General features: G+C 37.5%; 1 protein-coding gene across 2 annotated transcripts in view; it reads right to left on the bottom strand.

Moving 5' to 3' along the window:
* The window catches only part of DPP8 (dipeptidyl peptidase 8), a 66579-nt gene that overhangs the window by 14637 nt on the left and 35224 nt on the right, over window positions 1–16718 (bottom strand). For both annotated transcript variants that reach the window (XM_039218991.1, XM_039218999.1), the window contains exons 10-16: window positions 14499–14599; window positions 13649–13826; window positions 12559–12718; window positions 8008–8087; window positions 4880–5032; window positions 4470–4605; window positions 2815–2960 (exon numbers count right to left, since the gene is read on the bottom strand). In XM_039218991.1, the coding sequence (XP_039074922.1) occupies window positions 2815–2960; window positions 4470–4605; window positions 4880–5032; window positions 8008–8087; window positions 12559–12718; window positions 13649–13826; window positions 14499–14599 (954 nt within the window). The remainder of the gene's footprint in view (window positions 1–2814; window positions 2961–4469; window positions 4606–4879; window positions 5033–8007; window positions 8088–12558; window positions 12719–13648; window positions 13827–14498; window positions 14600–16718) is intronic.

The raw sequence follows: 16718 nt of genomic DNA, 5'->3' as shown, positions 1-16718 counted from the left end.
CAGCTCAGAGCCTGGAGCCTGCTTCAGATTCTGTGTCTCCCTCTCTCTCTGCCCCTCCCCCACTTGTGCTGTCTCTCTTAAAATAAATAAACTTAAAAAAATAATAATTAAAAAAAAAGATCTGGTCTGTATTAAGGAATATCTTCATAATTAACCCAAATGGAGTCAACAAACAAGAGGATGAATAATCCCAGTGGGTGGAAGGGCCAGCGGCACTCTATCAAAGTCTCATGGGGAAATCTTGCAAAGTGAATGGAGAGTACTTTGAGAAAAAACTGTTTCGGTAAGTGTAAGTAAGTATAGTTGTACTCATAAAGTACTCTAAACAATTAAACAATTTTATTTTAACTGCATTGGCTAAGACTGTTTATTATGGTAAAATATACATAAAATAAAATTTACCACTTCGACCATTTTAAGTGTATAATTCAGTGGCACTAAGTATTCACCCTGCTGTGCAACCACCACCATTATCCATTTCCAGAACCTTTTCATCACCTCAAACAGAAATTCCGTATCTTATTAAATAACTCCCAATCCTTTCCCCAGGCCCTGGCAACCTCTATTCTACTTTTTTGTCTCCAGGAATTTCCTTCTTCTAGGTACCTCATACAAGTGGAGTCATACAATCTTTGTCTTTTTGTGGCTGGCTTATTTCACTTAGCATAATGTCCTCAAGGTTCACCCACGTTGTGCCATGTGTGAGAATCTCCTTTGTAAGGTTGCACAACATTCCAGTATATACCATCTTTTGTTTACCCATTCATGGGTCAATGGACACTTGGGGTGCTTCAGCCTCTGGCTATTGTGAATAATGCTGCAATAAACATTGGTGAGCAAGTATCTGTCCAAGTCTCTGCTTTCAGTTCTTCTGGGTATATACCCAGAAATGGAACTGCTGGATAAGAATGTAACATTACATTTAAAGAACTACCATATTATTTTCTACAGCAGCTGAACCACTTTACATCCCCATCAGCAATGCATGAGTTCCAATTTCTCCACATCCTCATCAACATTTGCTATTTTCCTTTTTTTTTTTTTGATATAACTATCCTCATGAGTATGAAGTAGTATCTCTGCGATTTTTATTTTCATTTCCCTAATGACTAGTGGTATTGAATATCCCTCCATGTGGGCTAGACTTTTTAAACATAATTAGTAATAATGAATAATATAAGGATTCCTTTTGTCTTAAAAATCTACACAAGCAGTTAATTTTTACAGTATGTTTGTCACATGCCTCATATATCATTTCTTCACTGGAAAGAGAAACAGCCTTCTTACTTAGCCTTAATATCAGAATAACATAACAAAACACTTCTGAGAGTGTCCTGTAATTTCTCTCTTGAATTTCTTTGCAGTAAGTTTTTTTTTTTAAGTTTACAAAGATTCGGCTTCAAGTTTTTAACAGAAGGCTAATTTAAATGTTTATGATTTATGTGGACATGAGTATAATACAAATGTGAATCATGTTTGAAGAAAAAATGATGGCAAAGTGATTTAACTTGATAGATGATCGTCACTGCTGAGATTTTGTGGCTTATGTAGTTATTTTGCTTTTATTTTGCTTTTTGGATATCCTTCTCTTTCCTTTCTTTCTTTCTTCTTCTTTTTCTTTTTAAAGTAAGCTCTGGGGTGCCTGGGCAGTTCAGCTGGTTAAGTGTCCATCTCTTATTTTGGCTCCGGTCATAATCTTATGGTTTGTGAATTTGATCCCTATGTTGGGCCCCAAAGTGACAGTGTGAAGTCTGCTTGGGATTCTCTCTTTCTCCTTCTCTCTCTGCCCCTCTCCTCTTGCTCTCTCTCTCTCAAAACAAATAAATAAACTTAAAAAAATAATAAAGCTCTACACCCAATATAGGGCTTGAATTCAAGACTCGGAGATAAGAGTCGCATGCTCTACCAGCCAGCCAGGCATCCCTATTTTTGGATATCTTAGCATCTAAAAACATTTTCAAATACTGAATAACTAGATATAATTATAAAGGATATTTACTGAGTCAAGAGCTGCACTATAAATACAGTGTAATTATATTCTAATTTCTTCAAGGGCCCAGTGTAAGATAATTAATAAACATTTTCAAAAAGTGCCAATGAACCAATGCACCTACCACAAACACTTTATTTACTCTGATAGTCAACAGAATTTACTTAATATTTATATGCTAATATTTAATCCAGAAAAAGGAAAATCATAGTGTAAACTCTTATAGCGCTGAATAGTAGTATAAAAGTTGCCTTAACTAGGGGCCTCAGGGTGACTCAGTCAGTTGAGTGTCTGACTTTGGCTCAGGTCATGATCTCACGGTTCGTGGATTTGAGCCCCACATCAGGCTCTGGGCTGACAGCTAGCTCAGAGCCTGGAGCCTGTTTGGATTCTGTGTCTCCCTCTCTCTCTGACCCTCCCCTGCTCATGCTGTCTCTAGCTCTCTCTCTCAGAAATAAACATTAAAAATTAAAAAAAAAAAAAAAAAAAAAGAAGAACATAAGCTACAGTCAATAACAGCAGAGGCCTAACAATGCTCAAATCTTAAACAACTGACGAGACATTTAAAGTACAAACCACCCCCCTCCAAAATATATGTGTATATACACACACACAGGTATGTATATAAATATGCCCACCTGAGAGGTGGGTGGAGGGATGAGTGAAATAGGTGATATCAGGGGATTAAGGAGTGCACTTGTGATGAGGGCTGGGTGCACATGGAATTGTTGATTCACTATACTGTACACTGGAAACTAATATAACACTGTATGTTAACAATACTGGAGCCAAAATAAAAAGTTAAAATAAATAAATATGCCCACCTGAGGACCACCATATATGAAAAGCACAGTGGGGTATTTCTTTCCAGGTTGTAGGTCATGAGGTTTGTACAGCATCCCATACAATGTAAATCCAGTAGTACTTTCAAAAGAAAAAATTTCTGGAGGGGTATAGTCAGGAAGAGGACCTATGAGGAGATAACAAAAAAGAGTATATAAAAGGAGTTCTCATGGGAGCTCTAAAATCTGCGAGCAAGGAGAAGAAACCATAAGCCTACAACTCTACACACAAATAAATGACCATCCTCCTTTTAGGTGATAAGCAAGAAATTAAGCAAGAACATTTATTTTTAAAAAAGAAAATCTACTGAACATATCAAATTACCTATTTTAAAAGTAGATACCCAGTATTCTGACTAATCCATGGAGCCTAGGAGGTATTTAGATGCAGAACTATACAAATACTTTGTGCTTGGTTCAGTGTAATTTGATGATGGTTAAGCCATATACCTGATTAGAACTTGGAAGCACAAATTTAACTAAGTCAATTTAACTTACTTATAGCAGGTGCTCAATAAACATTTGTTTCTGATTATTAGAAAATAAGCTTAGCCAGGACGCAGAAGAAAAGAAAGTCACGATCAGTCTTTGGTTTGTCAAAGCTATAGAGACCTACCCTAAGTGTGTATATTGGATGATGTTACAATCTAAGAAGAGATCATCACCATATGACAAACCCTACTTGTGGACATCAGAACATACCCTGTGGTTTCACACTAATTTCTTAATACCTTAGCACATATTCATGAGTGAAAATACTTAACAGGAAAAATAATCTGGGGAGAAAGTGGATTAAAGATACATAAAATTAGTCCATATTTTAAGAAATCAAACATTTAAAAAAGATAATTCACTGTTCTTTACTCTTCTCCAGAACAAGAGTTCTATCTTTTATTAAGATGGCCATTGCAAATGCTTTAAAAGAAAGCAAGCTGGCAGTTGATTATTCCTTAAAGCTGCAGCTTCCTTGCTCAGTCTTGTTAGTTCAGAGCACATTATGTTCATTTGTTTATCTAGGAAATCATCCAAACATGTGAACAAATAGTTTCCAAGCTGATATTTTGACTACTGTATTCCTATTTTCAAAAAGGCCTTCCAGGAGTGCCTGGGTGGGTTCAGTTGGTTGAGCATCCGACTTTGGCTCTGGTCATGATCTCACGGTTCATGAATTTGAGCCCCACATTGGGCTCAATGTTGTCAGTGCGGAGCCTGTTTCAGATCCTCTATCCTCCCCATCCCTCCCTGACTCATGCTCTCTCTCAAAAATAAACATTTAAAAAAAACCCAAAAAACAAAAAACAAAAAAAGGCCTTCCAAGGGCACCTGGCTGGCTCAATTAGAAGAGTGTGCTACTCTTGATCTTGGGGTTGTGAGTTTGAGCCCCAGACTGGATGTGGAGATTACTTAAATTAAAACAAAACACAACCTTCAAAAAGGCCTTCCAGAACTGCTCCTGCCTGAATGGGAAGTTAATACATCTTATTTGGTGGTTGATAGAATAGGTAGGGTAGGATCAATTAGGAACTCAGCAGCTCACGGATAAATGGTGGGAAGAGATGAGAAATATGGACATATGAGACAGGTTTAGTGTACTATGTACTAATCCTACTTAAAATCAGGTTCGGGGAAATGAGTACCTGCTGAATCCAAAATGGTGGCCCAAAATTCCTTTGTTTTGCAAGTTGGGTCATCTTCAGGACTTGATAGCTTGTAAAGGGACACACAGTGTGGATTCTTCTGGTTACTATACTTACTTATAAAGAAGTCACAATGCTAGAGAAAGGAAAAACAATTACTTTTTCCCCATGGAAAGGTAAAAAAATGTGCTACATCTGCACTGGTGCCAGAGCAGGATCATGGTAAGAGTCTACTCCTTTATGTCCATATACGATGCTAAAGTTAAGACTTGACTTTTTAAAGTTTTTCCTCAGAGAATCAGACTTCTGCAGGCCAATTTCACCAGTTTTCAAATTACTCAAATGGAGTACTATATGAGCAGAGAGTTTTTTATTTGATAGGAAACCCTTTTCCAACAGAGACTTAATACCTGGCTGATGCAGCAAGAGTGGGAATAGCCACGGTCGGTCAGCCTTGTCACCTCTCCGGGATTTACATAACTGACCACGTACAGGTGATGTTCTAAAGGAGAGTCCTTGGTGCCTTCAAAATATACCAGTTTCCGGACTTCATCAACCTGGATCTGCCAAAAAACAACAACAGAAAAACTGCTGCCAGCAGGACCTTGGGAAGGCCAGTAATTCAACAAACAATTCCCAATCTTATTTGGAATCATTTGAGTCACCCTTTGTCTTGTGCCTCTTCAAAAAATTTTGCCACCAATGTCAATAAACTTGAGTTGGCTTTGGTGTTTTGAGTTGGACTTATACCCAAGAAAAGATCTTGTTCACAAGGAAAAAGGACACTTGAATTGCATGCTATTGTTATAGAGTCTCCTATATGGTAAAAATGTGTGCTTTTCTTAAAATACAGGAGTTATTTCAATAAAACAAACTTTATAGGGGAAAAAAGAAACATACCTACATTGTAATTAGGCCAACCATTCATACATACTTAAATGACTCTAATTTTAGTATCCTGTATTTTTTCTCATTTAGCACAGTTATTAGCTTAGGTAGTACTCTTTTGGCCTTTGGTACAAACTTGCAAAAGTATTTTATCTATTGGGTTGGGAAATAACTGAACTCAATCACAGTTTCAGTACTGGCATAGTTTATAAATAAGTGTAGGTAAGATCTTTTTTAAGTCTTTTTTCAGAACTCAAAAAACTAAGTACACTCAGCTGAATTCATTTAATATTCTTTCCAAATTACAGTTAGTGTCTAAATAAATGGCTTTTAATGTCCCATTAAAAAAATCTACCAACCTACTCAGTGTTCAATGAAATTCAAATTTTTAACACAGTCAAGAAAACATAGATAGATTCCCCAAAGCCAAGTATTTTTAAATGCCACATTTTCTCCAGGAAGCTTCTTCTTCATTATCAAACATATTTCAGCATACACAAGAACAGAAATACAGTTGAGATTAAGTAAGTCCATATGAGATATACAGAAAGGATACAAGTGATAGGAAATGCCAGAACCAACATTCGTGAAGCTTCCCAGGTATGCGATGATCTGTGCAAAAGGTTAGGACAAGTTCTGCTCTGGACCTAGCAGCTGGTAGTCAGGCCTTTCAAAACTGAAGAAATAACTGGTTAATTTCTCACCCCTGATTATAACGGTCTTTTCTTTCTTTGTTTCATGTAACCAGCTTACTCAAGAAAAGTATCAGAATCACCCTGAGAGGCTTGTTAAACTGAAGGCTGGGTCCCCCCACCATTATTTCTTTTTTCTTTTCTTGTTTTAATGTGAGCAGGGGAGGGGCAGAGAGAGAAGGAGACACAGAATCTGAAGCAGGCTTCAGCCCAAACTCACAAACTGTAAGATCATGACCTGAGCTGAAGTCAGACACCCAACCAATTGAGCCACCCAGGTGCCCCTACCCTCATTATTTCTGATTCAGAAGGTCTATGGTGGGCCCGAGAATTTACGTTTCTAAAATGTTTCCAGGAGATACTGAGGCTGTGCAGTTGGTCCAAGGACCATACTTTGAAAACCACCTCAACAGTAAGGAGCACATGGGCTTAAAAGCCTCAAAGCTTTATGCAATTACTGCCATTAAAAATCTTTGGGTGGGAGGAGTGCCTAGGAAGCTTAGTCCATTAAGCATCTGACTTTGGCTCAGGTCATGACCTCATGGTTCGTGGGGTCCGGCCCCACGTTGGGCTCTGTGCTGATAGCTCAGAGCCTGGAGCCTGCTTCAGATTCTCTCTCCCTCTCCCTCTCTGCCCCTCCCCCACTCATGCTCTGTCTCTCTTTCTCAGAAAATGAATGAACACTGAAAAAAATCTTTGGGTGGGAACAAGGTCACTGGCAAAAGCGGAGAAGGAAAGGGTAACTTAAAAACAATAAAGCAAGGATAGAGGGGAATAGAGAACAGTTAAGAAAGACACAAACACATTACGTAAGTATGACATAAAGAAGAAAATTGATGCACATAATGGCAAGTAGCAGGAAGATGTTTACATTGCCCAAATAAGGTTCAGATTTATGTAAGTATAATTCTGGGGGCTCCTTCACTATTATCCAACCATTACAAAGTAGGAAGTTTACATCAGTGTAATTTTTTGTTATTAGAACTTAGAATTTGACAGTAAGATTTTCTCAAACGACAATAACATCCAAGGTTATATACATGTATATATATATTTGGATATATAATCAGAAGGCCATGTGAGATTCTCAGTGGAAATCAGACTTTAACAGTTGCCTATGATATTCTGAAGTTTTTACCAACAAAACCAAACCTGAGACATGGATCTTCATTTTTTTTCCCTCATCACCTTGGGGGCTATAAGTGACTTCTAGAGTAGTCAGTATACCAGCATACATAATCCTTCAATAAATCTCCAAATCAATTTGAGGAAATCATAAGCCTTCATTAAATCCTGATAGCATGTATCAACTTAACTGTATGTATCACTCATATAAAGAATGGAGTTCTTAGAGAGCTCATGAAACTACCACCTAACTGTAAGTTGAAACAAACACAAGATACTATGAAGGCAAAAGAAAAAGAATTAGAATTCACTGAAATGCTACATAAAGCCTCATGCTGAGAGGAAACAGGGTGGATTTTCCCTCTTTTCCCTATCAGTCTACACTCTGTACATAGGTCTGTCACTCTTGCAGGTGGTGGATAAAACTTTAAATTTGTGAGATAAATAGGTAAGTGAAAGAGAATCACTCACTATCTCAGAAGGAGTAAATGCAGCTTTTAATGTAGAAATGCCATGAGCAGTCTTTAAGAGACATAACTCACAACTTTTGCAGACTCAGAAATTATGGCCCAGCCCTTTCCTTATTAAGTAGCAAGACTGTATTTGAAAATGCTGACCTTAAGTAACCAGAACACATCTGATACCAGGACTATTAAATGGGGGAGATTTAGAACCTAATTGAAGATTTTTCCTTTCTACCAACTTGAGTCCTTTAAGACCCTAATTTAATAGTTTCAAAACACCAGGGTCATATGAAGTTGCACTATTGTTTTTAGTACTGTATAAACACAGCAGATGTTGACCAAATATATCAGCAGAATAAAAGAACATACATTAGATCCATGTCGACCAAGAACTTCCCATTCACCACTGGTAATTGCTATTTCCTCTTTGACAGGACACTTGAAATCACCTAAAGATAAACATAATTATAATTCAGCACTCTATCAGACTATAAGCAAATGAAATGAGGTAATAAAAATGTTTTGAAACTCAACAGAGGTGGTGAATGCACAACACTGAGAATATACTGTTCATTTTATTTTTTAATATTTTAATATTCTATTTTTATTTTTCAAGTAATCTCTAAGGGTGCCTGGGTGGCTCATTGTTAAGCATCTGACTTTGGCTCAGGTAATGATTTCACAGTTTGTGGGTTCAAGCCCTGCACTGGGCTCTGCGCTGATAGTTCAGAGCTTGGAATCTGCTTTGGGTTCTCGGTCTCCCTCTCGCTCTGCCCCTCCCCTGCTTGCACTCTCTTGAAATATACAAACATTAAAAAACAAACAAATAAATAAATAAATAAATGTAATCTCTACACCCAACCTGGGGCTTGAACTCACAACTCCAATATCAAGTGTCATATGATCTACTGACTGAGCAGCCAGGAGCCTTGCCACTGTTTAAAATGTTTGTTTAAAATGTTTATTTTAAAATTGCCAATTTAGGGGCGCCTGGGTGGCTCAGTTGATTAAGCTTCCAACTCTTGATTTGGCTCCGGTTGGGAGCTCAGGATTCATGAGTTCAAGGCCCGCATCAGGCTCTGCACTGACAGAGTGGAGCCTGGTTGGGATTCTGTTTCCCTCTCTGCCCCTCCTCCACTCGTGCACTCACTCTCTCTCAAAATAAATAACCTTTACAATAAAATTGAAAAAAAAATTAAACGGCTAATTTAATGTTATGTGAATTTCACCTTAAAGTTTATTTATTTGTTTTGAAAGAGAGAGAGTGAGAGAATCCCAGGCAGGCTCCATGCTGGTAGCACAGAACCTGATGTGGGTCTTGAACACATGAAGTGTAAGATCCTGACCTTGGCCAAAATCAAGAGTCAGACACTGAACCTACTGAGCCACTCAGGTGCCCCTTACCTTAATTTTAAAAAAGTCTACAGGGGCGCCTGGGTGGCTTAGTCGGTTAAGCGTCCGACTTTCACTTGGGTCATGGTCTCGCAGTTCCTGGGTTCGAGCCTCGCGTCGGGCTCTGTGCTGACTGCCAGCTCAGAGCCTGGAGCCTGTTTCGGAGTCTGTGTCTCCCTCTCTCTGACCCTCCCCTGCTCACGCTGTCTCTCTCTCTCTCTCCTAGAAATAAATAAAAATATAAAAAAAAATCAGAAATGACTATTGTCATTTATATATTAAAAAAAAAAGTCTACAGTCAAAAAAAATTCCAAGTTATGAGTCTTCACAGTACTCTGGAATAATGATGGAAGGATCCATGTAAATCAAGTGAAAATAGCAAAATCGATTCTGATCACAAAGCCAGAAAAGAAGTCAAAAGCATTTGTGTTTCTAGACCTTTGTTTAGACAAAGAAATCTAAAGGGTTAACAAGGCATTTCTTCTTGAAATGCAACAAAATATTTAAAAAGCCACAGAAGAAAAATTTTAATAAAATTGTTCTTCATCTGCCAAAAAATAAATTAGGTATTATCACAGTAAAGACCAACAGGCCCCACTGCCTTTACAAAATTCTTTCTGGATAGAGAAGGCTCTCTCAGGGGTCTAAAGAGGAGGTTAAAAAGTGGAAAACCATTTTGCCTCTTTGCCTAGCAGCACTGTGGGGAGAGACAGCTGGGGACAGGATGAGACAGTGAGATGGTACAGGGTCTTAGCTAGGGTCCCACTAAAGTTAAAAAAAAGTTGATTTATTTTCTTTTTCTTAGATGCAAAAATTTAATTTAGTACTTTAAACTTTATGACCAGAAAATAAATAGTACTTAAAATACATGTAACAAATACTAATTATTTCACAGTATAGCTACTTTAGAAAGAGGAGGGAAGGGAAAAGTAAAAGGAAGGAAGGAACAAGAAGACCTGGAATAAGAAAAACTATGAAATAAGGAAGGGAGGAGAAAGAAGAGGTAGATAAACTGAGGGGCCTAGAAAGAGACACTGAGAGGGAACAAAGAAGCTAGGCTTCTGAGATGAATGTTAACTGAGGTAATAGTTCTTACACTCTTCAAATGGAGTAAAAAATTTTAAGTTACCGTCTTTTTATTACTGTCCCCCAAATATTATGTTAATTAACTACTATTCACAGCTCTCTGACCAGTTTTCATCACTAAATTTTCTGGAATTTCAACAGTGGATTTAATTCATGAACAACGGGAGTTGGTAAGGGAAACTTAAGGAAGAAATTCTTCATCTTGGATATATAAGATCTAGTCTGCCTGACAGAAAATTAGGCTAAGGAAAGGAGCACGGTCATAGGCAGTATCTATTTTGCTAGTCCTAAGATGTAGTTCATTTTCCCCATATTTAAAAGGCCACGTTGAGAAAAACAAACAACCCACTTAAAAAGTTAGCAAAGGATTTGGGGCATCTGGGTGGCTCAGCTGGTTAAGTGTCTGACTCCTGATTTTAGCTCAGGTCATGAACTCAGTTCAGTTCCTGAGTTCCAGCTCTGCTTTGGGCTCCCTGCTGACAGTGTGAAGCTCACTTGGAATTCTCTCTCTCTCCTCCCCTCCCCCTTGTGTGCAGGCACGTACTCTCTCTCAAAATAAATAAACTTAAAAAAAAAAAAGTTGGCAAAGGATTCAAATAGACATCTCTCCAAAGAAGATACACAAATGGATAACACATGAAAAGAGGCACAATGTTACTGGTCATTAGGGAAATGAAAATCAAAGCTACAATGACATACCACTTCATACCCACTAGGATGGTTATTACCAAAACAAACAAAACACACAGAAGATAACAAGTGTTTGCAAGGATGTAGATAAACTGGAACCCTTGTGCACTGCTAGTGGGAATGTAAAATGGTTCAGCTGCCAAGGAAAAAAGTATGGTGGTTCCTCAAAAAATTAAAAATAGAATTGCCATATGATCCAGTAATTTCACTTCTGGAAAAGAACTGAAAGCACGGTCTCAAACAGATACCTGTAAACCCATCTTCATAGCAGCACTATTCACAATAGCCAAAACGAGGAAGGAACCCAAGTGTCTGTAGCCAAGTAAATGGAAAACACAATGTGTCTATCCATACAATTGAATTTATTCAGCCTTCAAAATTTTTTTAATGTTTATTTATTTTTGAGAGAGACACATAGCACGAGCAGGGGAGGGGCAGAGAGACAGAGAGACACAGAATCCGAAGTTGGTTCCAGGCTCTGAGCTGTGAGCACAGACACGAACTGTCAACCCACAGACAATGAGATCATCACCTGAGTCAAAGTTGGACTTCAACACCCCAAATCATCACTTTTTAAAGAGAAATTACTTCAGCTGACACAATGTTTAGTTTCACTTTGGGCAATATAATTGTATCAATGTGAAAAGCTACAATTATATTAACTTCAGCGTAGATACAGACAGTATTTAAAAAAAAAAACAAGTATGGAGGTGGGGGCCCCTGGGTGGCTTAGTTGGTTAAGCATCCAACTTTGGCTCAGGTCATGATCTCATAGTTTTTGAGTTCTTGAGTTCAAGCTCCGCATCAGGCGCAGAGCCTGCTTTGGATTCTCTGTCTCCATCTTTCTGTTCCTTCCCCACTTATACACTCTCTTTCAAGAATAAAAAGTAAAAAAACAACAAAAAAAGTAAAAAAACTAGTGTGTAAAAAGCAAAAACAAATTAGTATTAAAAAAATCTAATAACCAATTAACATTTTAAAAGTAGCTTTTAAAATCTAAATATGGGGCTCTGGGTGGTCAGTCGTTTGGGCGTCCGACTTTGGCTCAGGTCATCTTACGGTTCATGGGGTCTAGCCCCGTGTTGGGCTCTGTGCTGACAGCTAGCTCAGAGCCTGAAGCCTGTTTCGGATTCTGTGTCTCCCTCTCTCTCTGACCCTCCCCTGTTCATGCTGTCTCTCTCTCTCAGAAATAGATAAAACATTTAACAAAATTTTTTAAAAATCTAAATATGACATGGGCTCACTTTAAACAAAAAAATTAGTCAAGGCAAAAGTAAAAAGCAAAATTAAGTAATTCCATTCCCAGAGATTACCCACTTCTAATAAGTATCCATCAAGAACTTTGTTCTGTGTTTTCACATATGCATGTATTTATATTTTAGTGTAACTTATGTATTAAGTTATTTTTAATATTTATTTATTTTTGAGAGAGAGAGCATGTGAGCAGGGGAGAGGCAGGGAGAGAGACAGACAGAAAATCTGGAGCCGGCTCTGTGCTGTCAGCACAAAGCTCAACATAGGGCTTGAACCCATGAACCATGAGATCATGACCGGAGCTGAAGTCGGTCCCTCAAGTGACTCAGCCATTCAGGTGCCCCACTTATGTATTAAGTTTGATGAAGCCAGTACTGATGCTTATAAACTATACAAAGAGACATTATATTATCTTGCCCCTCCCACCTTTAGCCCCCCAACATATATATATATATATATATATATATATACACTTTTAAATAATAAAGGATTTCTTACTTGGGGCAGGCAGCCCACCACTGGATCGTTTATATTTGCTCTCCTTTAAAATGGATGTAATTTTGTATAAATGACGGAAACCTGTTTTGCATTCAGAGGCAAAAATAAATTCAATTTCATCTTCATGACTTTGGGGAAAAACATGAAAGATGTCATGGATCTGTAAAATGAATAGCTTAATTTACTACACACATTAATGAAAAGACTACACAAACAATTCAATTAAGTTAAAGAAGAATTGATAAATACATTTTGAAATATAAACAACTGTCAGTGCTAGGGGGTAATGTGTATTTACGATATAGATTTTGTCTGGGCCCTTCAGATTTATCTCACTTTAGGCATAGACTTCCTCCATTGAGAAATAAATGTTTCCAAAAGGTAAAAAAAGAAAAATACGACCAAAAGGTTGTTCTTACTCACCATCTCTGTAATCCTTTGAAACATGGCATGAGGTTTAATTATATAAATCTTATTATAGAATCGTATTACTTATTCTTTCTTTTAAAGATTTTATTTTTTTATGTAATCTCTATACCCAAAATGGGGCTTGAACTCACAACCAGGAGATCAAGAGTCACATGCTCTACCAAGTGAGCCAGACAGGTGCCCTTTATTACTTATTCTAATCCAAAATCTTATTACTTTTTTTTCCAATGAGAAATATTTTAACAGTTGAAGGGTGAATCATATGAAGCCTGTATTCAGCTACGGAGTGATCTGGCTTTACCTATTTTGTATCTTGTTTAAAATTTTTCCACTAAATTGGAAAATTGGTAAATTTTGGTATAGTTTGCCAACTTAAAGTCTTTCCCAGACCTCTATTGAGGTCCTCCTGAGAAGCATGAACTCATGAGGCTGTTTTCAAAACCTCATGTGTCCAGTAAAAGGGCAAATTTGTAGCCAAGGAGATTATCTACAAGCCATTCCATTCTAGAACCATCATTCCAATCTGAAATGTTCAAACTTAGCAATTAACATTCATGGTTACTTCGAATCTAAAAAATTCATTTTGATAGTTTGCTATAAAACTTCACTTGCTTTAGCATTCTGAAAAAATATTTAACCAATTATAGGAAAACATACATACATTTATCCAGATGTCTGTTGTTTCCTCATAGATAATCAGTGGCGTCACAGAGTCAGGCACCGACTCGATGAGTCTCTGTCTTTCCATGGCATCATCTTCTACTGGGATAAATAATTCAGGTGAGATCAACACTATCTGTAGGCGAGTTTGGGAGCGATCTAGTAGAATGGACCAAGCACTATTTAAACAAACAAAACAAAAAAGCACCAAAAATAAAGCAGGCTCTCAGAAAATGAATATTCCCTTACTCTCTCCCCTAGTACCCAACAGTTATTTCTGTCATCACATTAAAGAATTGCTTTAAGAGAAATTAAATTATCACCTACAAGTGGCTAATTATTAGCTTATTCTATATTTATTTTTTAAAGTTAAGCTTGAATATAGTTTTTTTTTTAAACTGGTTTTATTTAAACTCCTAAAACCACAAATAGCCTGTGAAATTGTTTTCTCCCTTTAGTGTCACCAACTGCCAGCCTTGTGATACTCCTGTTGTCTACATTAGGTACTATATGTAACGATCTTCACATGAAACTCTACAAAATTGTTGCTTAAATTATATTTAAAAAAATACACTCTTACATGTGAACCCTAAAGTCATACAATTTAACCACAAAAAACTGAAACCATGAGTGGCTATATAAGAGACAGAATTAAAATGCACTGCCCCATGCTTATAGGAATACAAATCCACAAGGCCACTTAACTCAGAAAATTCTCTGTGCAGAAAAAACTAATCTGCAAATTTACATGTGAAGCCATCTCCAACCAAGGGGCAATCTAATACCATAAACATTTCTAAAGTTCTGGATTCTAAATTATTTGTAAAGAAGTGACAATTTAACATACGCACTATTTTCCCTCTGGAGTCCATCCAGCTCTGGCAATGTATTCAACTCCTTCAAAGAGAATCTCAAAAGGTTGAATCAGTTCCTTATCTACAACATCGATAATCTTTTAAAAAAGAAAAAAAAAAGGATTCTAGTTACAGAAGAAATATATGAATAACTAGTTTTTTTTTTTACAAATAGTTTATTGTCAAATTAGTTTCCATATAACACTCAGTGCTCATCCCCACAAGTGTCCTCCTCCATGCCCATCCCCCCCTCCCCCCTCATCCATCAGTCCTCAGTTTTTGTCAGCATTCAAGAGTCTCTCATGGTTTGCCTCTCTCCCTTTCCCCCACCATTTCCGCCCTTCTTCTCCCCCTTGTTCCTCCGTCAAGTTCCTCCTAATCCTCCTATACGTGCAAACATATGATATTTGTCCTTCTCTGCCTGACTTATTTCGCTCAGCATAACACCCTCAAGGTCCATCCATGTTGCTACACATGGCCAGTAAATCATTATCTTTAACAGCATGACACTTTTTCAGACTTAGGTATTTAAAGAGGCACAAGGGATACAGCAAAACCAGCGCTAAGCTGCGGGTTACTTTTACTAGTGTACTCTTAATGCCTAAAAAAGTTCTAAGCACAAGAATTAGCAGTCTAAAAAGTCTTTTCCCATGAGTTTACACTAATAGAGGCCTTGCTAATAAGTGGTAAAAACAAGTTTTAATCACTTTAGAGTCTAGTATTGAAGTTTCCTATATTTGAGCCTAAAATATGATTTGTGTAATGTATTAGTGAAATGGCCCTTAGTAAGCAAACTTTTTTCTTTAAAAATCTAGCCAACACACACACAAAAAAAAAATTCTTTTTTTTTTTTTTTAAGGACAAAGGATCTTAATAGATAGTTCTCCAATGAAGATACACAAATGGCCAATAAACACATCAAAAGATGCTCAACATCATTAGCCATCAGGAAAATTTAAATCAAAATAACAGTGAGATACAATTTCAAACTTACTAGGATGGCTATAATAAGTAAGACGAACAATAAAAGTGTTGGTGAGGATGCGGAGAGATCGGAAACCTCATACAATAGGAATGTAAAATAGTGCAACCACTTGGGGCAAAGGGTCTTGCAGTTCCTCAAAGGTTAAACATACTGAACAATCCCACTTCTAGGTATTTAACCAAGAGAAGTGAAAAACACACACACACATGCATGGTAGCATTATTCGTAACGGTCAAAAGGTGGAAACAACCTAAATGTCCCTAACTGAGGAGTAGATAAAGTGTTGGGGTACATGGCTGGCTCAGTTAGAAGACTGTGCAATTCTTGATGTCAGGATTTTGAGTTTGAGCTCCATGTTGAGTGTAGAGATTACATGCATACATATATACATAAAAACTTAAGGAAAAAAAAGCAAGAAAGTGCTGATACATGGTGCAATACAGATGGAACTTGAATACATAACACTAAGTAAAAGAAACCAGACTAGATACTGTATGATTCCATCTATATGAAGTGCCCAAAACAGGCAAATCTACAGACAGAAAGGAGATGTACTAGTGGTTGCCCAGCGCTAGGAGGCATGGGAAGGTTGGAGGGTGATGATTAACAGATGTGGAGTTTCTTTTTGGGGTTATGGAAATGTTGCACAACTCTGTGAATACATTAATAGCCATTTTAAACTTTAAAAGAGTGAACTGAATTATGCTTGAATTATATCTCAATAAAGCCATTTTTTAAAAAGTCTAGAAGAGTAGACTGTTTATTAATTAATCCTGTGTGCATTCAGCTTATAAGAATTTGACTATCCAAATGGAAAGCAGCAGTACAAGATGGGACATCTATCCAACACAAAAGGTAAATCACTAGTCAATACTGCTATTTAAAAAATATTGATCTGGTGAATTAACAATGGCAAAGAGGGAAAACTTGGAAAAGAGTGGCAAATATGCATATCCCCATATTCCTTCCTCTCTTGAGAACCAGCAAGTTTTCAAAGCAGAAAATTAGGGGGTGCCTGGGTGGCTCAGTCGGTTAAGTGTCCGACTTCGGCTCAGGTCATGATCTCGCGGTTTGTGGGTTCGAGCCCTGTGTCGGGCTCTGTGCTGACAGCTAGCTCAGAGCCCAGAGCCTGTTTCAGATTCTGTGTCTCCCTCTCTCTGCCCCTCCCCCACTCATGCCCTGTCTCTCTCTGTCTCACAAATATATAAACTATATATATTAAAAAAAAAAAA

Source organism: Hyaena hyaena, unplaced genomic scaffold, assembly GCF_003009895.1.
Source record: "Hyaena hyaena isolate Hyena2069 unplaced genomic scaffold, ASM300989v1 scaffold_15, whole genome shotgun sequence".
In the NCBI taxonomy this organism is placed as follows: domain Eukaryota; kingdom Metazoa; phylum Chordata; class Mammalia; order Carnivora; family Hyaenidae; genus Hyaena; species Hyaena hyaena.
The sequence above is the reverse complement of the archived record's forward strand: the minus strand, read 5'-3'. Positions and strand labels throughout refer to the sequence as shown.